Source organism: Anolis sagrei, chromosome 3 (genome assembly GCF_037176765.1).
Source record: "Anolis sagrei isolate rAnoSag1 chromosome 3, rAnoSag1.mat, whole genome shotgun sequence".
In the NCBI taxonomy this organism is placed as follows: Eukaryota; Metazoa; Chordata; class Lepidosauria; order Squamata; family Dactyloidae; genus Anolis; species Anolis sagrei.
The window spans coordinates 170,998,243-171,025,750 of NC_090023.1; the positions used below are offsets into that span (position 1 = coordinate 170,998,243).

Consider the following 27,508-nt stretch of genomic DNA (forward strand, 5'->3'; position numbering starts at 1 on the left):
AATTAATCCCACCGGAGGCTGAAGAGGTTCAGTGACCGAGGCGTTTATTGTGATTCAGCTGAGATCAGATGCATTGCAGGAATCATTCCTCTGCAAGCATGGTTTTACAGAATTTCCAAGCATTTTTATAGTACACAGACAAAGGAAAACAGTTTCAAAAATCCCGCCCGCCCTCTGTCAGCCGGCTTCGTGCTGATTGGCTGGCCGCGGAACAGCTGGGAGGAGGCTTGGCAGCATGCCTCGCCTCTGGACCAATCAGCGGGCTCCGCTGCCTCTGGGAGGCCAATCAGTGCCTTTCTAGCGCCTCTGAAGATGGACCAATCGGCAGCTAGGAGGCGGGACGAAGCCTGACAAAGACTGAGGAAATGGCAGCCTTTGTGGCATCTGTGTGGCTTTTGTTTTCTACACGGCGGGGTGCTAGGTAGGAGAACAATGAGTTTCCTGGTCTGAGATGGGATTTGGGAGGAAGTATGAAAAGGAGCTTTTGATGGTATTTGGACCTCAGAACCTTGTAAACAAGGGGGATCAACAAATACCTAAAAATGATACAATCAGCTTTTTATCCTTGAGTTTCTGTTGACCCTCCTCTCATCTTTTTTTTTTTTTTTTTTTTTACTTTTTTTTTTAAAGATTTTATTTAAATACAATAACAACTTACAAAATAGACAAAACCCAAAACAGTGAACATTTTACAAACACATAACCCCACCACCAAGGCCTGAACAAGTATAATTTCCTTCACCATGTATTTATAAATCAGCCGTTAATCAAATGTCATCTCCAAAATTCCTGACCAACCAAATTCTGTTGTTTTCCATTTTCGCTCTCTAAGACATATTTAATAAAGACCGACCAGTATGTCTCAAAATCCGACCTGTTAATTTCCCCCCTGAATACCCTCATTTCCATTGTTAGTTTATCGTTTAAAGCTACATTCCAAACTTCCCTGTACCATGCATCCAGTGTTAGATTGGTTATTATTTTCCAGTTCTTTGCTATTATAATTCTTCCCACTGTGAGCAAAATAGTCACCAATTCTTTCTTAGTTATTTCTACATTCAGCTTCGTGGTGTCCATTAATAATGCTAACCTAGCATCCGGCATAATGTTTAATCCTATAATGTTGTTAATTTCGATAAATATATCCTTCCAAAAATTCTTCACTTGGGGGCATTCCCACCATAGATGAAAATATGTCCCTTTGTGTTTGCCACATCTCCAGCAGAGGTTACTTTGCTTGCTATCCATCTGATGTTGTTTGACTGGCGTAGTATACCATCTCCATATAACTTTGTATACATTTTCTTTTAATCTTATTGATAGGTTCTTGGCCACTCTCCACTTCAGGACTCCTTTCCAATCAAAATCTGTCAGAGGCCCTAGGTCTCCTTCCCATACGTTTTCTAACTGCTTCAGCCCTATTTCTTCGCCAATTAATCCCTTATATATTTTCCCAATTAATCCTTTCCCCATTATTTCTTTGTTTTTAAGCTTGCTTAACCATTCCTCATATTTATTCAGTGCTCTACATCCGGGATTTTTACCTAACCAGTCCTTTCTCCAATTATACAGCTGTTGCCTCTCAAACCAATTCAAGGCACCTTGTTCTTCTAATTTATTAAACTTGCCCATCGAGTTTTGTATCCATTCCTTCCAGGAAAGAGCAGTTTCCCCCTCCACTAATTTTTTATGTTTAAGTTTAATTCTTAGGTCTTCTGGGAAGTTTTCCAGTACCACTATTGGAGTTAGGGGGGAAACTCCTGGAAATATCTTATTTTTTAACTTAACCCATGTCTCCATAACATCTTTAGCCAGGTTATTTTTACACCCCTTAATTTCTTTGCCTATTTTTGACCTAAAAAACATTTCCCCATAATCTCTGTGCCAGCATTTTCCTTCCACTTCCCGCCAGATTAATTTAGGTTCCGAAAGCAGCCTAAACACCCCCTTTATTATATGTGTCTGATGGTAGGTTTTTAGTTCTGGTATTCCTAGTCCCCCTAATTTCTGAGAAATATACCATAAGCTTCTCGGTAGCCTAGATCTTCTACTTCCATTACAAAATTCATTGACTAATTTCTGCCATTTTTTAAGATCAGCCTCTGGCAGTTTAATAGGTAACATGTTACAGAGGAAGTTAAATTTAGATAATATTTTCATTTTAAAGATTGCAATTCTGCCGAACCATGAGAGATTGAATTTTTTGTATTCTAGTAGCCTTTCTTGAATTTCCCTAAATAGTCTGTCAAAATTTAATTTTTTTAACTCTGAGTAATCGACAGATATTGTAACTCCCAAATACTTAATTTTGTTTCTAATCTTGACTTTAAATTGATTAATTATTTTCTCTTTGTCTTTTCTCTCCAAGTTTATTGCCATTACCTCCGTTTTCTTCCAATTAATTATTAGGCCTGTTATATTTCCAAACTGTTTTAAATGTAGGTTTATCCGGTCTAGTGCCCTATCTGGATTTCTGACCGTCAAAAGTGTGTCGTCTGCAAATAAGCTAATTTTGATTTTGTTGTCCACTCCTATTCCCTGTATTTCTTTATCCTTCCTGATTGCAGAGGCTAATAATTCCATAACTAATATAAATAGTACCGGAGAAAGAGGGCAACCCTGCTTTACTCCTTGCATGATACTAAAGGGTTCAGTACTTGAGTCATTAATTATAACTTTAGCCCTATTTTCCGAATATATTTGCTCTATTATATGTTGGAACCCGTCTCCAAAACCATATTTTTTAATTAATGATTTCAACACTGTCCAACCCACTGAGTCAAAGGCTTTATATATATCTAATGCAATAATGCCTACTTGAGCTTTCTCGTTTTTTGCGTTCTCTATAATATTTATCAGTCTGCGGACCAAGTCAGACATTTGCCTGCCCTTAACAAACCCACATTGATCTGGGCTAATATAATCCTCTATGAAGTTTTTAAGTCTACTTGCCAAAATTGCCGTAAAAATCTTTGCGTCTTGGTTAATTAGAGAAATAGGGCGATAAGAGTCTAATAATAATTTATCTTTGCCCGGTTTAGGTATTAATATTATCCTAGTGTGTTTCCATGAATTTGGTATGGGTTTTCCCCTTAATATTTCATTGAATAATATCTGTAATTTGGGAACTAGAAATTCTATATAAGTTTTATAAATTTCAGCTGGAATACCATCTTCACCCGGTGATTTACCCTTCCTTAATTTATGTATTGTGTCTTTAATTTCCTCTTGTGATATAGATTTCTCCATTTCCTTACTGTGTGTCTCACTTAATTTCTTATCTAAGTTTTGTTCCAGATATTTATCCAGCTCAGCTGTATCCACTTCTGTATTTCTGTACATATTAGAGTAGAAATCCTGTATCACTTTAATTTTATCTACCATTCTGGCACTTACAATGCCATTACTATCCTTGATACATCCAATCTCCCTTCTTACTTTTTTAGTCTGTGCTAATTTTGCCAGCAGTTTTGAGCTTTTGTTATTATATTCAAAAAAGTATCTGTTTGTGTACATCATATCTTTTTTAACTTTTTCTATATCTTTAGCCTCCAACTCTTTCTTTAGTCTTGTAATATTATTTATAATCTTCAGATCCTTTGTTAACAAGTACATTGATTCCAGTTTTTTTATTTCTCCTATCAGTTGGTTCTCTCGTTCCCTTTCCTGTTTCTTCCGTATGGCCGAATATTTACTAAACAGTCCTCTCAAAACTGCTTTCATTGCATCCCAGAGCACCTCATATGAAGGGGGTTCCCTTGCATTCAACTCCCAAATTTCTGCCCATTCTCTTAAAATATTTTCCCTTATAGATTTATTGTTAATAATATTTATATCCATCCACATTCTTTTTAGAGGTTCATAATCAGTTTGGTAATCTAATATCATGTTCACATCTCGATGGTCACTTATAGAATTTAAATTTACATAGACATCTTTAACATATTTTACTAGGGGTGGTGTTATGAATATATAATCAATTCTAGTGAACACCTTGTGCACTGCTGAATAATATGTATATATCTTTTCGTTCCCTTTCATTATTCTCAGTACATCCTTTAAATTATAATTATTAATCAACTGAACAAAAGCACGCCTCGCTTGTAAATCCCCTCTCTTTTGTGATGATGAATCCAGTTCCTGATTGAATGTTGCATTAAAATCCCCTGCCACTATCATATTGTCTGTTTGTACTTTTCTCATCCTTTCGTCAACCCCTCTAAAAAAATCCCTTTGACCACTATTTGGGGCATAGATGTTCACCAGTACATAGTCCTCATTATTTACTGTACCCTTAATAATCAAGATTCGCCCTTCATCATCTTTATCAATTGAATCAATCTTAAATCCCACTTTTTGTGAAATCAACACTGCAACCCCCCTGGCTCTAGCACTTCCAGATGCCTTTATATAATGCTCTACCCAATTCAAATGAATATCACTACGTCTCCCTCCCTGGTGGATCTCCTGCAGAAAAATAAAGTCTGGTCTTGACCTTTTTAAATACGCTCTCAATCTCTGAGTTTTAAGCTTTGATAAGATACCCCTAACATTAAGGGTAATGCATTTATAACTATGCATTATCAACAAAAGTAATAGGCATAATAAGTAAATTCCTCATTACAGGCCTTACACACACCCCATTTGACATACAAAAAAACATAACAGAATGCCCCATTTGCCCTAATTCCCCTATACCCCCACATACATATGCATTTCCCGATTCTGCCTTGGCTATAACCACAGCCAGCTTGTTAGATACTAACATGTGTCTAACAATCGGGAGGAGAAACCACATTAGTTGGCCCGCACTTAATTATTTCCTAACCCTTCTACCCATATATATATATTACCGAGTAATATTTGATACAAAATACATTCCTTTGACCCCTTATACACTTATCATAATTACAACCCTTCTCATTTTAACTTCCTTCATTTTTATTTTTTATGTTATGTTTTATTTTAATTCAACTTGATATTTTTCTCTAACTCACTCCTTTGACTGAAGTTATCAGTGTTTATATAACCTTGGCAGCCAGGCATGCTGCCAATCTTGTGCACCTGGAATTTACATCAACTAAACCAAACCTCCCTCCTCAAGCAGAAGCAGGCAAAAAAACCAACAAAAAAAAAACAACAACCAAAAAAACAAACACTCCAGAGTCCTTTTGTTAATGTCTTTTTGAGTCCCCTTATTAGTCCTCGGAGTCTTCATTTTTATGATTTTCTTCATTATCTTCTTTGGTCGTGCCTTTCCCCCAGCAGAAGCAAGCAAAGAAGAAGAAAAAACCCAAAACCAAACACTCCAGACTTAACTGTGAGTCCTTTTGTTAATGTCTCTTTGAGTCCCTCTATTGATCCTCGGAGTCTTCATTTTGATGATCTTCTTCATTATTTCCTTTGGTTGCCTATTGTTCCAGTCCTAATTTTCGCAGTAACATATTTCCTTGATCTATTGACTTGGCAGTTAGAAGTTTCCCATCCTTATAAATCCTAATAGTTGCCGGAAATCCCCACGAAAATCTGATGTCTGCAGCTATCAAACTTTGAGTAATAGGGCGCAAATCTGCCCTTTGTTTGATCGTCTCTTTCGCCAAATCTGGGAATACCAAGATTTTTTTCCCTTCATATTGCAAATCTTTGATGTGCCTGAATTGTTTTAAGACCAAGTCTCTTTGGGATTCCTTCACAAAAGCAACCAAAACATCCTGAGAGTTGTATTTTTGTGAACTGTAAACTCTGTGAGCTCTTTCAATTTGGGATGGCTGCAGTTTGATGCCATAAGTTTTTCCCCAGGCAATCAGTTTGTTTAGTAAATCAGTATTAGACAGGTCATTGGGCAGACCCTTAATTCTGATATTCTTTCTTCTTGATCTGTTTTGAAGATTTAATAATTCAGCTTTCAAGTCTGCCATGTCCTGATGAACAGCATGTAAGTCTTTCTCGGTTTCCTTGCTTCTGGTTTCTGTCACTGTCATGCGCTGGTCCATTTCTGACATTTTTGTTTGTATTTGAGCCACCTCCGCCACTAAAACATTTACTGATGTTTCGACCCGAGTTTGCGATGCCTGCATGGACTCAAACGCCAACAACAGCTGGTCGATTTTTGTTTCTATTGATTTACTGGGCGAATTGCTGGGCGATGTAGGTGCAGTCTTATCTTTAGGCTTTGTTGCCATCGTGATTATATTCTCTTATATACACTGAAATACCAGTGTTATTGTTTTCAATTCTTCTTAACTGCAACTTGAACTTCTTTAGAGCTATCAACGGCTCCTGAGCTCTCTGTTGCAGAAGTTAGATAGCAAACTGCCTGCCACAGCTGCCCTCCTTTAAAGCCAGTTAGCTGTTTAATTATAAAGTTCCTTCATAAAATGTTGTGAGATAGAAAATTCTTCTTACAGAGCTGCATATAGTCCGTTATTAGCAAGGAGTCTTCGTAATTCTGATAAAGATATCTATATTACTCACATTCCTTGTGCGGAGCTACCGCCAGATGCGACTTATCTGACGGCCGGCATGCTGCAACTCCCCGACCCTCCTCTCATCTTACTGTCTGCTCTGAAAGTAAGTTTGAAGAGGGGGCCAACTATAGGCCCATGCAAATGTAAATATGAACCATTTCGGGAGGACAAAGCGTTTCCTCCCTGTCACAGTAATCCTCAGGTCACATTCCTTTTGGGGCATGGGTCAAAGAGGAGAAGCAGGGAGGGGGACCAGAGAACATTTCATACAATATTCCATTACATAGATTTCATATATCTTACATTTCATGAGACAATCCCTCCCCCATCCCCAGCGAAAGTTTATTACAATATTGGATCTTTATTATAACGCAAACTGGAGATCTCATAGTCCTTTGGCAAAGGTGTGTGGAAACTGAGGCTGCTTGCATTTCAAGGCAAGCACCAGAAGGAAGTTCGTGGATGTGCCAAACAGTTCAGTTCATGAAGCAGAGAGTCAATAAGAAAAAGGCAGAAGCCCAGCGATGGGCGCTGGGTTGGGTAGTAGCAGAGTCCATAGTCCAGTGCATAAGTCAGAGAGTTCACAAAGAGGAGACAGGAACCCAGTTATGTGCGCTGGGTCAGGAAGCAGCAGAATCCATTGTCCGGCCCTTGGCGAACTACAAATACTTGGGAGGGGGGGGGGGGAAGATGCTCAGTATCAATTGGAGTGGACTGGATGGCCTTAAGTATTTTCTGTTGGTCATGGGGGTTCTGTGTGGGAAGTTTGCCCCAGTTCAGAATGCTCTTTGATTGTAGGTGAACTGTGAATCCCAGTGACTACAACTCCCAAATGTCAAGGTCTATTTCCCCCAAACTCCATCTGTGTTCAAGTTTGGTCCAGATCCATCATTGTTTGAGTCCACAGTGCTCTCTGGATGTAGGTGAACTACAACTCCCAAACTCAAGGTCAAAGCCCACCAAACCCTTCCAGTCTTTTCTGTTGGTCATGGGAGTTCTGTGTGCCAAGTTTGGTTCAATTCCATCGTTGATGGAGTTCAGAATGCTCTTTGATTGTAGGTGAACTATAAATCCCAGCAACTATAACTCCCAAATGACAAAATCATAATTTTTGAGTGATGGTCACTCCTTGTGTTGTGAGATGTTTTGTTGCCAAATTTGGTGTGATTTCATTCATTAGTTCTTTTGTTTTGTTCATGCTCTGTGCATGAGTGCCTTAAAAACAAAAGAACCAATGAATGAAATCACACCAAATTTGGCAACAAAACATCTCACAACACAAGGAGTGACCATCACTCCTTGTGTGTGTGTGTGTGTGTGTATGTATGTATATATATATATATATATATATATATATATGCACACATACACACACACACACACATATACATATACACACGCAAACATATACACAGATATACACAAAACACATATACACAGACTGGGCCACAGCAACGCGTGGCAGGGGACGGCTAGTAATGTATAAAAAAAAACACAAAGTGGTTTGACTGAGTGAGAGCAAACTTTATCAAGACCCATCCAGCTTTACAAGGGCACATGGCCAGCCAGTGCCTTCCTAGCTGGCTATCGCTTTGCCTGAGGGGGCCTTTCAGACGAGGGCGCCAAGGTCCTTTGCGAGAGGGTTGGATCAGAGTCGGCCTTCTGGCTAACCCTTCCCTCGACTTGTAGGTTGCCTTGAGGCATTCTGTTTTCCTCCGCCGTTCCAGGCACCTCACTAGTCACCTCAGGGGCCTGCATCGCGCGCTGATGACGACAAGGAAGTGCGCCGGCGTCTCACGCTGGTTTCTCCTTGGCGGCGTCGCGTCCATGTCTGTCCGCAGTTACACTCGGCTCCTGGCGGGCTCGCTCCGCTATGGCGGCGCCGTCGCTGCTCTCGGGAGGCGGCGGGGAGGCCTTGCTGGGGCTAGAGCGGCCGCCTCGGCTTCCTCCTCCTCCTCCTCCTCTTCCGATGGCGGCGGCGGGCTCCGTGCTCCGGACACTTCCTTGTTCGTGCCGCTTCCCGTCTCCCCTGCGGCGCCGGGCCCTGAGGGGGACATCGGGGCCGAGCTCACCCGCCCCCTCAATAAGAGTAAGGCCTCAGGGTGGGGGGGGGGAGCGGGCCCAGAGCGCGGGGGTCCCACAAAAGGAAGGCATTTCCCGCCCAAATAGGAAATATTCCTCACGACCTCCCTTTACTTGCACTCGCTGCAGGACCTTTCACGCAGCCATATATCATAGAATCAAAGAGTTGGAAGAGACCTCGTGGGCCATCCAGTCCAACCCCCTGCCAAGAAGCAGGAATATTGCATTCAAATCACCCCTGACAGATGGCCATCCAGCCTCTGTTTAAAAGCTTCCAAAGAAGGAGCCTTCACCACACTCAGAGGCAGAGAGTTCCACTGCTGAACGGCTCCCACAGTCAGGAAGTTCTTCCTCGTGTTCAGATGGAATCTCCTCTCTTGTAGTTTGAAGCCATTGCTTCGCGTCCTAGTCTCCAAGGAAGCAGAAAACAAGCTTGCTCCCTCCTCCCTGTGGCTTCCTCTCACATATTTATACATGGCTGTCATATCTCCTCTCAGCCTTCACTTCTTCAGGCTAAACATGCCCAGCTCCTTAAGCCGCTCCTCATAGGGCTTGTTCTCCAGACCCTTGATCATTTGAGTCGCCCTCCTCTGGACACATTCCAGCTTGTCAATATCTCTTCAATTGTGGTGCCCAGAATAGCAAGGCAGATAATCCACAAGATCTGCTTTTGAATTTCCAGAGAAGTCGTGCTTCCCCTCTCTTCTGCTTTGGTTAGACCACACCTGGAATATTGTGTCCGATTCTGGGCACCACAATTGAAGGTTGACAAGCTGGAATGTGTCCAGAGGAGGGCGACTAAAGTGATCAAGGGTCTGGAGAACAAACCCTATGAGGAGCGGCTTAAAGAGCTGGGCGTTATGCCGTTACGCCCAGACGCTTTAAAATAAAACTTTGATGTGCTGGCTATCTATGTCTGGGCGAAACTGCTGGGGTCTTTCTTTAGACAATTGAGCTTTCTTGAAAAACTGAGTCCACTTCAAGATTGAAACATTAAACAGGGTATTTATTCACGAAGTCCTGGTAGACTTGGTTCCGCTTATCAATATTACAAAACAATCAATGAGTAATCAACTCCATCTATATTAATAAATTCTATCTATATTCAATTGTTCCCTATCTATGACTCAATTAAACTCAATTACTCTATCTATCTATCTATCTATTTATTATCTATAGATCTCAATTAAACTAAATCACTCAATTAAACTAAATTAAACTCATTTTTTTTTACAATGGTATCTTCTGAGGTACCTGTCTGCCAACAGCACATCATGGATTCTTCCTTTAGGCTGAAGAGGCAGGGAGACCTCCTAAATGGCTGCTTCTACCCTGGAAACAGGGGCGGGCCCAAAGAGCTACTCTTTGGCCAATGAAAACTGCCTTTCCTGCCTCTGGCTGCTAACTTTTTAGGCCTTTGCAGAGGCTGCAGTAGCCTAGGAGAAAGGCAAGGGGCAACCAAATTAAGCAACCCAAAAAGGCAATAAACCCAGTCTCCTGGGAGACGGAACAGGCGTGTTTAGCCTGGAGAAGAGAAGGTTGAGAGGAGACATGATAGCCATGTATAAATATGTTATTTTTATTAATTTATCGTGTCAGTGAAACCAGTCAATTATATTACATTTCTAACAGAACAAAGCAAACAAACAGACAAAATACAAAATTTGCAAGCTTGGTAGTTGATTAAATGTCCTTTGACCAGTATTTGGCCATTTGGAGTGCTTCTGGTGTTGCTGCAAGAAGGTCCTCCATTGTGCATGTGGCTGGGCTCAGGTTGCATTGCAGCAGGTGGTCAGTGGTTTGCTCTTCTCCACACTCACATGTCGAGGATTCCACTTTGTAGCCCCATTTCTGAAGGTTGGCTCTGCATTTTGTGGTGCCAGAGCGCAGTCTGTTCAGCGCCTTCCAACTCACCCAGTCCTCTGTGTGCCCAGGGGGGAGTCTCTCATTTGGTATCAGCCATTGGTTGAGGTTCTGGGTTTGAGCCTGCCACTTTTGGACTCTCGCTTGCTGAGGTGTTCTGGCGAGTGTCTCTGTAGATCTTAGAAAACTATTTCTAGATTTAAGTTGTTGACGTGCTGGCTGATATCCAAACGGGATGAGCTGGAGCCTTGGTCCTTTCACTATTGGCTGCTACTTCCCGGCGGATGTCAGGTGGTGCAATACCGGCTAAGCAGTGTAATTTCTCCAGTGGTGTAGGGCGCAGACACCCCGTGATAATGCGGCATGTCTCATTAAGAGCCACATCCACTGTTTTAGTGTGGTGAGATGTGTTCCACACTGGGCATGCGTACTCAGCAGCAGAGTAGCACAGCGCAAGGGCAGATGTCTTCACTGTATCTGGTTGTGATCCCCAGGTTGTGCCAGTCAGCTTTTGTATATTGTTTCTAGCACCCACTTTTTGCTTGATGTTCAGGCAGTGCTTCTTGTAGGTAAGAGCACGGTCCAGAGTGACTCCCGGGTATTTGGGTGTGCTGCAATGCTCCAAAGGGATTCCTTCCCAGGTGATCTTCAGAGCTCGGGATGCTTCTCTCTTCTTGAGGTGAAAGGCACATGTCTGTGTTTTAGATGGGTTGAGGATCAGCTGGTTTTCCCTGTAATAGGCAATGAGAGAACCTAGAGCTTTGGAAAGCTTCTGTTCTACCATTTCAAAGCTCCCTGCTTGAGCAGTAATGGCACGATCATCAGCATAGATGAAGCTCTCTGTTCCTTCTGGCAGTGGCTGGTCATTTGTGTAGATGTTGAACATGGATGGAGCAAGCACGCTCCCCTGAGGCAGGCCGTTCTTCTGCTTCTCTGGCCCTGGAATTCAACAAAAAGCTCCTGTTTTGTAGCAGGTTTCCTATGAGACAGGTGAGGTGGTAGTCCTTTGTGATATTATACATTTTTCTCAGGAGGAGAAACACTTGCGATGTGCAGCTTTTGCTTTTTCTGAAGCCAGCTTGCTGTGGGAGCAGACAAGGGTCAATTTATCCTCTTTAAACTGGATTATCTGAGTCCACACTCAAATAATGTGGGATTTTCTGCCTTGATATTCTGGGATATAGGGCTGTGTGAAAGGGCCCTGAAGGTGAGTGGGAAAACATGCTTATTGAAAAATTTCCCCAATAGAGATGTCAGTAGCCTTTTACCTTCCATAAAGGACATGCTATTGTATATTAATGTATATCATTGCTTTCCTTCCACAAATAAAAATATTTGGCCTCATATCATATGAGTGTTTACGTACCAGTGTTTTGTAGGTTCCAAACAGCTGAGTAAAATCCCACATTATCTGCTTTGAACTGAAGTATATCGCATTGTGGACTCAGATAACCCAGTTCAAAGCAGATCTTGTGGAATTTTCTGTCTTGATGTTCTGAGTTATATGGCTGTGTGGGAGGGCACCTAGTTTCATTTTAAATCTGACCATCTATGATGTGACAGAGAGCCCCTTTCCCAAAGTCATTGACTAGTTTCTACAAATATCCCTGATCTGAATGGCCTGTCACTTTATTTTGGATTTCAACACTTCATGTTTTGTGAAGAAAATAGTTTGAAGCAGGTTTAAAGAATATGGATTTCAGTGTGTATCTGGGGACAGTTGCTTCTCTCTGAATATATATGTATACACACACACATAAATTAAATGCTGTTAATAAAAGGTAAATAGCTGCATACTGTATATTTCTGTAACATTTCTTGTATTTATTAGTGTGATACAATCTTTATTTTATCTTCTAGGTGAAGCGCTGAAAATATTAAATAAATTTTACAAGAGGAAAGAAATACAGAAACTGGGGGCAGAAAATGGACTAGATGGTATGAAATGCGTAGTTCTTGGATATTATTGGATATTTCTTCTGAGATATAGTTCTCCCACAACATGATCTTTTTTTTAGCATCACGAACCATTCTGAGGAAATTCTATTTGAAAAGCTAGCTGCTTAAGACTTAGATTATGCTAAAATATCAGTACCCAATAAAATAATGTTTTAAGAGTACCAAGTATCTATGAAGAACCTTGAAATGTTATAGGACCTATCATAAAACAACTTCTTAGTGTATTCAATTTGTGTTAATGTTTTAGTATATGGAACTTTACAAGCATTTCTGAACTTTTTTTTTCTTTCCCTTTACAGCTCGCCTTTTTCATCAAGCATTTATAAGCTTTAGGAAATACATTATGGAATCCAGTTATCTGAGTCCTGATATTCACATTATTCTAAATGATATATGCTGTGGTGCAGGTAAGCATGGAGAAAAGAATATTTCATAAACATCCTTTTAATACAATCTCTGGTTAAAGGTTATCAACCTTGATCTTGCTCAGGAGAGTCTATTAGGGATTAGATTACAGAGTATGTAGTGAGATGGATACTGTGGTCTTTTGAAAAGATAAATGTGTCTTAGACAAGTTAAGCCTGAACTCTCACTAGAAGCAAAGAAGACTAAATGGAGGCTATTGTATAAAATCTGTATTAGAAGTTACCTATTTTCCAAAAGATAGTTATCATTTATTTTAAAGATTCTTTTTGAGGGAAAAATATAAATATGATTCAGAGTTCTCATGTAGGGATAAGATGGTAATGCAGAACAGCTCTCCCAGCTGTGAAGGGTCAGAATAGTTTTATACTCATGGTGGTCCGCGAGAAGGCCTTACTGATACATTATTTAAACTGTTATGTTTATTCATATCATGATCTGATCACCATGCTCAATATATCTCATGTGCATGGGGGTATTGGGGTAATGATACAAAAGGTTTGCTAGGGTAGACCCTCTTTCACTTACACTCAGCCCCCCCCCCCCCCCCGAATCAAAATCCTGGCTACGGGCCTGACTGGTAAAATCAGTTATTTGCATTTAACAAGACTACACTTGTTCTAAATACATGTTTTACCCATCCACTCATGATTTTTTTTATTGCAGCATTTTAATTCCTTTTCTCTGTTCAGCTGTTAAAATGCCGATCCATAAAAACGGACAACAGCAATGGCATTGTGTGTAGCCTCCAACAATTCTTCCTCTGTACATGAGGCAGGGCATAGTAGACAAGCATACAGAGGAGTTGTCTGTTCTGCTCCACAGTCACATAAGGTGTGGGATTCTTTTAGGCAGTGCCATTTTACCAGGTTGTCTTTTGATTTGCCCACTCCACTTCTGAGTCTGTTCAGGGACTTCCAAGTTGCCCATTCTTGGTTTGCCCCTGGAGGAAGATCCTCGTGGGGGGCCATCCAGCTGGGGTTTCCTGGTTTAGCTGCCCAGAGGGATACCCTTGCTGTTGTTGGGGGGACGCCAAGAGGAGTGGTAGTTTTCATAAAGCTTTTCCTTAATTTGAGTCTACTGGGAGGAGGCTGGTAGCCATGTAGTGGATGGCTTTATGGCTTTCACAGTGTTCAACCTTATTTCTCTCACATTTAGCAGCAACTTCCTGTTGCACATCGGGGGTGGGGGGGTGGGGGTGGGATGCCAGCTAGCTTGTAGAGTTTATCAACACGTGTAGGTTTAAGACATCCTGTGATTATTCTGCATGTTTTTGCTAATAAATTATTTTAAGTTTCTTTTATCCTTTCTCTCTCTCTTCCTCCTGCAGGCCATGTCGATGACCTATTTCCATTTTTCATGAGACATGCTAAGCAGATCTTTCCTATGTTGGAGTGCATGGATGATCTGCGTAAAATCAGCGACTTAAGATTGCCACCCAACTGGTTAGCTTTTTAAAATCACTAACACATTTTCCACTTTGTAACTATATACTATTGTTAATTGCCATTAAATTGCTTTGACTTATGGCAACCCTATGAATGAGAGACCTCAGAGTCTCCATATTATCAAAAGCTCCGCTCAGGTCTTGCAGACACAGGATGTGGTTTTCTTGATTGAGCCTCTCCATCTGGAATGTGGTCTCCATTTTTTCCTACTTCCCAAACTTTATAATTTTTTCTACTGAGTTATGTCTTCTCATGACAAACATGACAGTCTTAGTTTAGCCATTATGGCTTCTAGGGAGAGTTCAGGTATGATTTACTTTACAATACATTAATTTGTCAATTTTAGCAGTCCACATTATCCATAGAACTGCTCTCCAGTACCACATTTCCATTGAATTGATTCTTTTCCCATCCACTTTCTTCACTATCCAGCTTTCACAACCACACATAAATAAGGACAATGATGGCATGGACAATCCCAATTTTTTAATTCAATTATATGTTTGTGCACTTCAGGATCTTGCCTAGTTGCCTGTCTGTATGGCATTCTCTCATGGCCAAACAGCCCGGAAAACCCACAGCAACCCAGTGATTCTAGCCATGAAAGACTTCGACAACACAGTCATTTTGTTTGTTTCCTTAACCACACTTTTCCAAACATCTTGCATGTGTTATATATGCTGATTGTTTTGGACTTGTGTTGCTTTTAATATGTTGTAAAATACTTTGGGTCCCTTTGTAGGAAAAAAGCGGGATACAAATAAAAATATTGTTGTTGCTCCATCCTACATGACCCCCATAGATGCAATTATGTGTCTTACATCTCCAACATTTCACTCAATGAAATTTATCCATTTTAGCTAACATCTCTGGTGTTATATAACATCTATAGAACATTTTATACCTATTTATCTAATAAAGACAGCTATTGAAAAGTTTAAATCATCTTTTTCATAGATATTCCCATTTCTTCATCTTCCAGATATAGGAATGTAGCTGGACTAATATTTTCTGCTCCTCCCTCTACCAATAGGGAACTATCCATGGGGCAAATTCAATGGAAGATGAGATGCTTGGAGGAGAACAGAATTCTGATCTCTGCAGTAACTAAATAAGTGGGTTATGATGGTGTACGTTGGATCTGTGTCGTCATAATCCACTAACAGGGTGCTAGCTTAATAATAATAATAATAATAATAATAATAATATAATAATAATAATAATAGTAATAATAATAATTTATTTATATCCCGCCACCATCTCCCCAAGGGGACTCGTGGCGGCTTACATGAGGCCAAGCCCAGCAACACATCAGTAAAAACAAAACAGCAAGCAAATAAAACAGTACAATTAATATAACTCGCATATAAACAATAACACACCGAATTAAAAACCTTATGGTCGGGCCAAATGTAATAAATTAATTTTTTAAAAATAAACACTGGGCGTGAACAGAGGTAGGATGTATCTAAGTAGGAGGGATTTAAAAGATAATGTAGGGAGACCAACCCAACGGATAGTAAAGTGCTTCTGAGGACAATTACAGAGAATTAATTAGAGCAGGGCATTGTTTCCTTATTCAGGGAAGGCACACTGGAACAGTCACGTTTTCAGGCTCCTCCTAAAGACTGCCAATGTGGGGGCTTGTCTGATATCCTTGGAGAGTTAGTTCCAGAGTTGGGGGGCCACCACAGAGAAGGCCCTCTCCCTTGTCCCCACCAATTGCGCCTGTGAAGGGGGCGGGAGCGAGAGCAGGGCCTCTCCAGATGATAGATCGCGTGGGTTCGTATACAGAAATGTGGTCACACAGGTAGGCGGGTCCCAAACCGTTCAGGGCTTTGTAGGTAAGAACCTGTATCTTGAATTGGGACTGGAAAATGAACGGCAGCCAGTGGAGCTCCTTAAACAGGGGGGTTGATCGCTCCTTGTAAGTTGCTCCTGTGTAGTTTAACATCAGTGACTTTTGCTTTATTCCATTACTTGACAAGTTAGGTTATGTAGATTTGCTACCCAGTTATCGAATCACATGCTCTAAAATAATATAAAGCTGCATTACTAGTTTATTAGGTTTCAGTGATATTTTGAATACATTTTACTAGTTCAGCATTGCACTCCAACATTCTTATTCCATCGTATTTTTACTTGGGACTAAGGTTTTCCTGTTTCCTGGGATATTCTCCCAAGTCAGTGGGTATAAGATTCCCCCAGTGGCGCAGTGGGTTAAACCCTTGTGCTGGCAGGATTGCTGACTGACAGGTTATCGGTTTGAATCTGGGGAGAGTGGGTTGAGCTCATTCTGTCAGCTCCAGTTCCAATGGGAGGACATGACAGAAGCCTCCCACAAGAATGGTAAAACATCAAACAGCCGTACGGCCAATTCTCTCACACCAGAAGCAACTTGCAATATCTCAAGTTACTCCTAATACAAGAAAAAAAGTGTGTATAGGATTTCTGTCTATGTGCTCTGCACCTTCAATAGAGACTTGTTTCATAGTGTGAACTGAAACGTGCTGGCAACAATCTTTCTCAGATGAACAACTCAGACAAATCAGGGTTAGTATTTAAAATGGGTGAAATGACACGTGCCACCTAATAGGAAAGGGGGATTGATTCAAAAGTGAATCTAGACTGCCTTATAACTTTGCATTTTTGTATGTTTTTTTAATTTCCGATTTCCTATATTTATACCCTGCCCTCTCCCCCCATTTGTGTTTGTGTATTCTAGGTATCCAGAAGCAAGGGCTATCCAGAGGAAAATTGTGTTCCATGCTGGCCCTACGAACAGTGGAAAAACCTATCATGCCATCCAGAGATATTTAGCAGCAAAATCGGGAATCTATTGTGGCCCTTTAAAGCTTCTGGCACATGAAATCTTCCAAAAGAGTAATGATGCTGTCAGTATGTCAGTGTATTTTAATGCTGTTATGTTCATGTAGTTTATGCTGTGATAGCAAGTATTCTGATGATGATACATGAAATAAAAATGCCAAGTTGGAATAATGTTTTTTTCTCTTAATTGTATAAATTGGTACTCCCTAGAAGTGTATGATTTGTATTTTTACTGTGGAGATGAGAGTAGAAAGAAAAATAAGACAGAATAAGAGTATTATGGATTTTTTGAATAAGAGTACAGTATTATTTTATGAAGAACTAGCCGTCCCCTGCCACGCATTGCTGTGGCCTACATGGGGATTCTGTGTGGGAGGTTTGGCCCAGTTCTATCGTTTGTGGGGTTCAGAATGCTCTGTGATTGTAGGTGAACTATAAATCCCAGCAACTACAACTCCAAAATGTCAAGATTCTATTTCCCCCAAACTCCATCTGTGTTCACATTTGGGCATATTGAGTATTCGTGTAGAGTTTGGTCCAGATCCATCATTGTTTGAGTCCACAGTGATCTCTGGATGTAGGTGAACTACAACTCCAAAACCAAAGGACACTGCCCACCAAACTCTTCCAGTATTTTCTGTTGGTCATGGGAGAACTGTGTGCCAAGTTTGGTTCAATTCCATCGTTGGTGGGGTTCCGAATGCTCTTTGATTGTAGGTGAACTATAAATCCCAGCAACTACAACTCCCAAATGACAAAATCATTTTTTTGAGTGAAGGACATACATTGGGTTGTTAGGTGTCTTGTGTCCAAATTTGGTGTCAATTCGTCCAGTGGTTTTTGAGTTCTGTTAATCCCACAAACGAACATTACATTTTTATTTACATAGATAGATGGAAATGTGTACTTCTGTAATTGTTATTGCATGTTCTGTAATGGTTTCAATTTGTATAAATAGGTATCCCTAAAAGCATATAATTTATATTTTACTGTAGGCAAGTAGGACAGAGATTAGAAAAATACAGAGGAGATGAGAGCAGAAAGGAAAAAATAAGAATATTATGGATTAGATTGTATGAAGGATCAAAATGTGTACATCTGTAATTGTTATTGCGTGTTCTGTAATGGTTTCAACTTAAGGAATCTAGAATAACTGAGCTGCTTGAACGCCCACACTATTGCAGAATTTTGCATGGGCTTTTTTCCTCTCCCTTAGAAAGAAAACTAAGCCAAAATGCAAGAAGGAAATGAAGCTTAGACTGCTTTTACTATCTTTTGCTAGTAATCGAGCCTTGCAACAGTTTATATATCTCTGTGTTTATCTACCATCTTATGTGTCTCTGTAAATGTAACTTCCAGTAATTTTTCATCCACAATATTATTTATTTATTTATTTATTTATTTAGTACACTTGTATACCGCTAATATCTCAGCCTAAAACGGCGACTCATTGCGGTTTACAACATTTAAAAACAACAATATTCCAATTAAAAATATAAAACACATACATATACAATACACAGTATTGGGCCACCAATACAGACCAATGCATCTCTTAAATTAAAATCATAATCCAATTTCGTTGTCTGTGATTGCCAGTCCTTGATCAGAGATTTCATCGCATCGGATTAGCCGAATGCTTGCTCAAACATCCATGTCTTGATAGTTATTTCCAAAATTGGAAAGGCTACAGTTCAATAGTATATCTGAAAACTCTTAATTTTTTGGGGGCATTTCCTAGTCAGCCCTGGGAAGAGCCTCATCTATCATCCTACAGGTAATATAGAGATAGATCAGCCCATATTTATGATAGTTTCCATGGAAGTGAAACAAATTTGATATTACCTATTGAATCTAAAGGAAATGTGCTTTAGAACCTACATTCCTAAGGGTTTGAGTGTTTCAACTATATTTAGGACTTTACTTTTCACATCTCTCAAGTGTAGTATCGATGATACTTTCTGACCATCATTTTGTTTGCATCCATTGCCTTTTTCTTCCTTGCAGAATGTGCCCTGTGACTTGGTGACCGGAGAAGAACGTGTCTCGGTTGATCCCGAAGGTCGGCCAGCTGCCCACGTTGCTTGCACCATTGAAATGTGCAGTGTCAATACACCCTGTATGTATGCTCTTTTTATTTTTTGAAAAGTTTTTCAAGAATTTTGAACCATAGTCATAATTGATTTTTTTTTTTTAAAAAATTGGGAAATATCTTAACTAAAAACTCGTTCCTGGCTTTGTTTGCTAGATGCCAACTTTGGGGGAGTATATAAATTGAGTTGTAGGGTTTTTCGGGCTATATGGCCATGTTCTAGAGGCATTTAGGGGGGAATGCCTCTAGAACATGGCCATATAGCCCGAAAAAACCTACAACAACCCAGTGATTCTGGCCATGAAAGCCTTAGACAATATATAAGTTGAGCATCCTTTATCTGAAATACTTGGGACTAGAAGTGTTTGGGATTTCAGATTTTTTTTCAAAGTCTGTATTTTTATAGTAAAGGTAAAAGGTTTCCCCTTGACATTAAGTCTACTCGTGTCCGACTCTGGGGGTTGGTGCTCATCTCTATTTCTAAGCCGAAGAGCCGGTGTTGTCCGTAGACACCTCCAAGGTCATGTAGCCGGCATGACTGCATGGAGCTCCATTACCTTCCCGCAGAGCAGTACCTATTTTTAATCATCTTTATTATACAATTTTCCTTAATTATTATATACAATACAGAAGGGAAGGGGAAGTGAAATACACAGTTGAATATGAAGGTTGTCAGAGAATGGGGATGGGAAGTGGGGGAGGGAAGTGAAATGGTAAGCGTGGGCATGTGGTGTTCTGTGCAATGGTTGACTTCCAGAATAGTCCACAGGGTTAAATGAAAAAAAAAGTCCTTGCTTCCTATATTCTTGTTGCATTCTAAGATCACCTTCACTTTTACTCTATCTGTATAGATTTCTTTTCTTTAAGATACTTCCTTAGTGGTTGCCAATCAATTATTCTCTTCTTATTCTGATCATAAACCATGTTCGCCAAGTTATCCATGTCCATATATTCTCTTATCTTAAGAATCCAGAATTCAAATGATGGGAGTTCTTTGGTTTTCCACTTTCTAGCTAATATAGTTCTTGCAGCGGCAGACAAATAGTATAGTAACTTATTATTTTTCCCTGGATCAAAGTCCAGTAGATGTAATAAATACTCCGGTTTCATGCCGAATTTAATATGAAATATTTTTTGTACGTGAGTATGTATCTCTTTCCAAAAGATCTTTACTCTTTTGCATCAGAGCAGTACCTATTGATCTACTCACATTTGCTTGTTTTCGAACTGCTAGGTTGGCAGGAGCTGGGGCTAACAGTGGGAGCTCACCCTGCTCCCTGGATTTGAACCACTGACCTTTTGGTCAGCAAGTTGAACAGCTCAGTGATTTCACCCACTGCACCATCGGGGGGGGGGGGCTCTGTATTTGCATATATGTATGAGTAATGAGATATAATGGAGCTGGAAGCCAAGTCTAAATAAAAATTATATAGTGTATATTGTCGAAGGCTTTCATGGCTGGAATCACTCAGTTCTTGTGGGTTTTTTCGGGCTATATGGCCATGTTCTAGAGGCATTTCTCCTGACGTTTCGCCTGCATCTATGGCAAGCATCCTCAGAGGTGAGGTCTGCTGGAACCATGGGCTATATGGCCATGTTCTAGAGGCATTTCTCCTGACGTTTCGCCTGCATCTATGGCAAGCATCCTCAGAGGTGAGGTTCCAGCAGACCTCATCTCTGAGGATGCTTGCCATAGATGCAGGCGAAACGTCAGGAGAAATGCCTCTAGAACATGGCCATATAGCCCGAAAAAACCCACAAGAACTGAAAAATTATATACTTTGGAGAGCTTGGCCATTAGAATATAGTCTAATAATTTCCCTCTCCAGTCCTTTATAACTAACTCGTTTTCCTCCTCCGATTATTTTGCTATAATTAATTCTGCAGCAACAAAACTGTATCAACAAATCTCTACATCTCATTAACTAATTCTTTCATAAAATAAACCTAATAGACACATCGGGGAGGAACAAATGAACATTTTGTTAGAAAATGGAGGCATTTGAGTCTTTAGAAAGGAAGACAAATGTAGACTTTAAGGAAGCTGCAAGTGGGCTGTATTAATATAAAGATAAAGGTAGTTTTTTAAATTTAGTTTCACTCTGAGTGAATGGGTGGCGATTCACGGGTGAGGGAAGGGGGTGTGTTTGGTGGACAGATGTACCTGTATTACGTGTATTTGAATTTCCTTTTGCATTCTGTATACCACCTTTACACAATAAAATTTTGTTAAAAATAAAATAACAATTATATATTTTTCATGTATATCTTATAAACATACCCAGAAAATAATTTCATAATATGTTAATAGTTTTATCCATGAAATAAAGTTTGTATACATTGAACTACCAGGAAGCAAAGTTGTCACTACCTTAGCCATCGATGTGGACAGTTTTGGATTTTGGGGGTATTTTGGCATTCAGAATAGGGATGCCCAACTTTTCCAAGCACTTATTATGATGTATTGACAATCTAGAAAAATCAAAACATGGAAAACACTTTTAAAATGAATCACCACTTTGAAGAGCTCATACTAAGAATCACGAATCACTATTACATTGTGCCTTTATATTCTGTATGGCTTTCACTGCATGCCCCACTATCTTGTTTTTTTTTTCCAGATGAAGTGGCTGTGGTGGATGAAATTCAGATGATTAAAGATCCTTCTCGAGGTTGGGCCTGGACGCGAGCTCTCCTGGGTATGTCTTTTTGCTATTTCTAAAACATCTTATCCAGAGGCACAGGCTTGTATGGCTTCCCTTAAATGTTTACTACGTAGCTGTTCTATTATACTGATATGAATATGCTGAGTATTAATTTTCTCTGAAACTCCAGTCGCTATACACCACTTTGAAAGGAGTCATACTAATTATAGGTTTGCATTGGACAACACTTGCAGGACAGTGCTAGTTATGTCAGGATTGTGTTTTATTACATTTATTTATGTTGCAGGTGAATTGCTTTGAAATTCTTTTCTTTTCTGTATGTGTGGATATATTCAGGACTATGTGCAGAAGAAATCCATGTTTGCGGTGAAGCTGCTGCTATTAATTTGGTGACGGAACTCATGTATACTACAGGGGAGGAGGTGGAGGTATGTTTCACAACTTTGCTTTTATATCTTCCAGCTGCCTTTTATTTAAAATAGTCATGAGTTCCTGTTTGCTAAAATCACGATTTTTATATTAGGAGTTATTTTTTAAGGTCTCCCCAAATTGTGTTTTATTAGCTATAGCTATATTACATGAAACTAGTGGTTTTTTCTGGCATAGATATATTACATGTAACTAGTGGTTTTTGGTTTTTTTTGGCCCCCTAATTTGTACTCTAAGCTATAGCTATATTACATGTAACTAGTGTTTTTATTAGCATAGCTATATTACATGTAGCTAGTGGTTTTTTTGTAGTGGCAGCCCCCTAATTTATACTCTTGAAGTCTAGTGGCAGCCCCCTAATTTGTACACTAAGCTATAGCTATATTACATGTAACTAGTGTTTTTATTAGCATAGCTATATTACATGTAGCTAGTGTTTTTTTTTTTTGTAGTGGCAGCCCCCTAATTTGTACTCTAAGTGTAGTGGCAGCCCCCTAATTTGTACACTAAGCTATAGCTATATTACATGTAACTAGTGTTTTTATTAGCATAGCTATATTACATGTAGCTAGTGTTTTTGTTTTTGTTTTTTTGTAGTGGCAGCCCCCTAATTTGTACTCTAAGTGTAGTGGCAGCCCCCTAATTTGTACTCTAAGTGTAGTGGCAGCCCCCTAATTTGTACACTAAGCTATAGCTATAGTACATGTAACTTGTGTTTTTATTAGCATAGCTATATTACATGTAGCTAGTGTTTTTGTTTTTGTTTTTTTGTAGTGGCAGCCCCCTAATTTGTACTCTAAGTGTAGTGGCAGCCCCCTAATTTGTACACTAAGCTATAGCTATAGTACATGTAACTTGTGTTTTTATTAGCATAGCTATATTACATGTAGCTAGTGTTTTTGTTTTTGTTTTTTTGTAGTGGCAGCCCCCTAATTTGTACTCTAAGTGTAGTGGCAGCCCCCTAATTTGTACACTAAGCTATAGCTATAGTACATGTAACTTGTGTTTTTATTAGCATAGCTATATTACATGTAGCTAGTGTTTGTTTTTTTGTTTTGTTTTTGTTTTTTGTTTTTTTGTAGTGGCAGCCCCCTATTTTGTACTCTAGGTGTAGTGGCAGCTCCCTAATTTGTACTCTAAGCTATAGCTATATTACATGTAACTAGTGTTTTTATTAGCATAGCTATATTACATGTAGCTAGTATTTGTTTTTTGTAGTGGCAGCCCCCTAATTTGTAATCTTAAGTGTAGTGGCAGCCCCCTAATTTGTACTCTAAGTATAGTGGCAGCTCCCTAATTTGTACACTAAGTTATAGCTATGTTACATGTAACTAGTGTTTTTATTAGCATAGCTGTATTACATGTAACTAGTGGGTTTTTTTTGTAGTGACAGCCCCCTAATTTGTACTCTAATTGTAGTGGCAGCCCCCTCATTTGTACTCTAAGCTATAGCTATATTACATGTAACTAGTGTTTTTATTAGCATAGCTATATTACATGTAACTAGTGTTTTTATTAGCATAGCTATATTACATGTAGCTAGTGTTTGTTTTTTGTAGTGGCAGCCCCCTAATTTGTACTCTTAAGTGTAGTGGCAGCCCCCTAATTTGTACTCTAAGTATAGTGGCAGCTCCCTAATTTGTACACTAAGTTATAGGTATGTTACATGTAACTAGTGTTTTTATTAGCATAGCTATATTACATGTAACTAGTGGGGTTTTTTTTGTAGTGGCAGCCCCCTAATTTGTACTCTAATTGTAGTGGCAGCCCCCTAATTTGCACTCTAAACTATAGCTACATTACATGTAACTAGTGTTTTTATTAGCATAGCTTTATTACATGTAGCTAGTGTTTGTTTTTTTGTTTTGTTTTTGTTTTTTGTTTTTTTGTAGTGGCAGCCCCCTAATTTGTACTCTAAGTGTAGTGGCGGCCCCCTATTTTGTACTCTAGGTGTAGTGGCAGCCCCCTAATTTGTACACTAAGATATAGCTATATTACATGTAACTAGTGTTTTTATTAGCATAGCTATATTACATGTAACTAGTGTTTTTGTAGTGGCAGCCCCCTAATTTGTACTCTAAATTCCCTTCTGGATTAGAGGAGGGAAAACTTATCATGTCCAATATACAGCTTTTGGGGATGCAGGTATGTTGCCCTCATAGAACCATCATTGTGTAGTGATTTGAGCATTTGACTATGACTCTGGAGGCCAGGATTTGAATCTCCATATTGCTATAAAAACCCTGTGTGGGACAAATCACATTCTCTCAGCTTCAGAGGAAGGAAAAGAAAAAAAAACGCTGCAAACAAATCTTGTCAAGAAAACTCAGTGATAGCCGTGCCATAGGTCGGAAAAACACACTGCTGGGAGCTCTCTGGGAAGCTCTGGGTCAGTATATGAAGATACTTGACCTTTGTGTCAGATCCCTTTTCCAGGTTGACCCTGCAATCCCAGTCCTTGGACTTCCTGTCACTCACCCTGCCCTTTCCTCCTATGGATGGGCTTCCTTGTAGTGGGCATGACCTCATTAACAGATAGTAATTAGATAGTCAGAGGCAGTCATAAAAAAAACCACATAAAAGTTTATTAAACAAGAGACAACCTGTTGACCCCTGAACATTCTGTTTATTAACAGGCCACCAAAACCAGAGTCTTATCTCTGATTGACTATCCTGTTACAGCATTCATTATTTCTATGTGAAATCCAAACAGTTCTCTGTGTCAGCTTTGTCCTGTCTGGCTTCTGACAGAGACAAGTGTCTATTTTGTAATATTTCTTCCTCACATCAACCACCTCTCCCTCCATATCACAGACTTCACTGCACTGCGGAATTTGGTTTCAGTTGGTTCCTGCTTCCTGAAAAACCTTTGAAAACAAAAGACCATTGCACTTATTTCCTTCCTGTATTTGCTTTATCTAGATCACATGGTTCTAGAACCATGTGATCTAGATAAAGCACATACAGTAAATTAATTGGATGACTTGACGAGGGTGAAGCACTTCAGTTAGGGTGCTTTGTTTCCAGGATGTGGAAAAGTTACTATTTTGGCTGTTCTGGCTAGATGATCCTGAATTGTGATCCAAAAAAATGGGATGTTTACCACACTCTGTTTTTTGGGGTTTTTTTTTTGTGTGTTTGTGGCTCTGGAACTCGCTACCTGGTGAGATTAGGCAAGCCCCACCCCCTTTAAGAAAGATCTAAAAACTTGGCTTTTCCAATGTGCCTTCTGAGAGTGACCATTCAACTCATTTTATTTCTTTTCATCTACTTTCCCCTTTCCTTAATTAAGGCCAAACCCTACTGCTCCCTCTTCTTGGGCTCCTCCCTCACAAATATACTTTTTAATACACTTTTTTATTCCTATCTCACCCAGGGTTTTAACATTTTATCTCGTGCATTTGACCCGCCCTTTGTGTTTGATTTTTATTACGTTATTTTGCACTGTTTATTTTATTCTGTTATTTTATTATTTTGTTGTGATGTAATTTTTCTGTTGTTTTGTGTCTAACTTTGCTGTATTATTTTTGGGCTTGGCCTCATGTTAGCCGCCTTGAGTACCCTTTGGGGAGATGGTGGCAGGGTATAAATATATTATTATTATTATTATTATTATTATTATTATTAATAGTCTGGGTTGTTGTAGGTTTTTTCGGGCTATAAAACCGCATTGAGTCGCCTGTTTGGGCTGAAAAATGCGGTATAGAAATAAAGCAAATAAATAAATATATTTTCTCCTGACGTTTCGCCTGCATCTATGGCAAGCATCCTCAGAGGTAGTGCTTGCCATAGATGCAGGCGAAACGTCAGGAGAAAATGCCTCTAGAACATGACCATACAGCCTGAAAAAACCGACAACAACCCAGTGATTCCAGCCATGAAAGCTTTCGACAATATATTAATAGTCTGTGACCAAGATTAGAAAGTCAGTTATTGCAAAGTCTGTATACGGCCTCCCTGCCTTGGTCTGTTTGGCAAGCTGTGTTTGAAATCCAGGCGGCTTTCAGACTTTGGGTATAGGAAGCAGACGTTATTTCACACAATCAAGGCCTTGTTGTGCCAATATGGCTTCTTAGATGCTCTCAAAGATTTTTTTGTTAATGACAATTGTGTTACAATTGCTGTCTGTCTCTAGGTGAGAAACTACAAGAGGCTGACCCCTATCAAGGTGCTGGATGAAGCACTCCAATCACTAGATAAGCTCTGCCCTGGAGACTGCATTGTCTGTTTCAATAAGAATGATATTTATTCAGTGAGTCGACAGATTGAAGCACGGGGCCTGGAATGTGCCGTCATCTATGGAAGTCTGCCCCCTGGTAAATATGCATTTGGAGAAGTTCATGGGGGGGGGGGGGGAGTGCTGTGACGCCCAGCTATCAACTGCTGAAGTAAGTGACTTATAGTGGGCCTGCCATACCCAATAGGATTCATTACCAGGACCTGACATGGATAGCAAAACACAGGCTGTTGTTTCTCATATTACTAATTAGTGGTCATGTGAATATTCATCACCTCAGTTGACTAATATGGGATGTAACCATTCACGGTCACTAGAAATCATAAATTTGGATGCTGCAGACTGAGAGGGACCTCTGTATATCCTTGGTTTTCAGCTATTGAATTAGTATGAAATAAACTGTTGCGACTACTATATTAACATTCCCTGTGATTTGGTCTTGGATTAGGTATCTATCTGTCTTGTCATGTCTTGTGAAAAACAACTTTTAAATCTGTTTTGTTCACTTAATTCGTAATAGGGCAGTGGTTCTCAACCTGTGCGTCCCCAGATGTTTTGGCCTTCAACTCCCATAAACATCAAACACCCAGTCATCAAACACCCAGTCATCCCCTGAGCAACATCCTTGCATTTCTGGGAGTTGTAGTCCAAAACACCTGGGGACCCACAGGTTGAGAACCATTGTAATAGGGAGCTACTTGATTATCTAACCTGTATAGTGGAGATATGTAGCCAAACCACATTAATATCATTGAATGATGTGGAAGTCACTCTACCTATGGGGTTGTGTCTAAGTTTGTATTTCTTGAGAGAGTACTTTATGGTTTTTTGTTTGCACATCTTAAAGTATTGTGAGCAGTGTGAGAGAATACAGGTGTTTAAGATGGAAAGACAGCAGGAATATTAATCTAGGCAGCTGTTCACTTTTTGTGAATAGCTTACACACAGAGAGAAGTTATCTAATCTAACCCCTGCTGAAATTAGTGTTCCTTATTGGAGGGAATCTGCTCTCA

General features: G+C 39.7%; 1 protein-coding gene across 2 annotated transcripts in view; it reads left to right on the plus strand.

The window, feature by feature from the left end:
* Positions 1–8,233: 8,233 nt before the first annotated feature.
* The window catches only part of SUPV3L1 (Suv3 like RNA helicase), a 36,615-nt gene continuing 17,340 nt past the window's right edge, over positions 8,234–27,508 (plus strand). The window contains exons 1-9 of one of the 2 annotated variants that reach the window (XM_067465684.1): positions 8,234–8,556; positions 12,273–12,350; positions 12,671–12,778; positions 14,125–14,239; positions 16,968–17,136; positions 19,079–19,190; positions 21,785–21,862; positions 22,166–22,257; positions 26,394–26,574. In XM_067465684.1, coding sequence (XP_067321785.1) covers positions 8,235–8,556; positions 12,273–12,350; positions 12,671–12,778; positions 14,125–14,239; positions 16,968–17,136; positions 19,079–19,190; positions 21,785–21,862; positions 22,166–22,257; positions 26,394–26,574 — 1,255 coding nt within the window. In that variant the 5' untranslated portion in view covers position 8,234. Of the gene's footprint in view, positions 8,557–12,272; positions 12,351–12,670; positions 12,779–14,124; positions 14,240–16,967; positions 17,137–19,078; positions 19,191–21,784; positions 21,863–22,165; positions 22,258–26,393; positions 26,575–27,508 lie in introns of those variants that run through there. The other variant, XM_067465685.1, reaches the window with a different exon arrangement.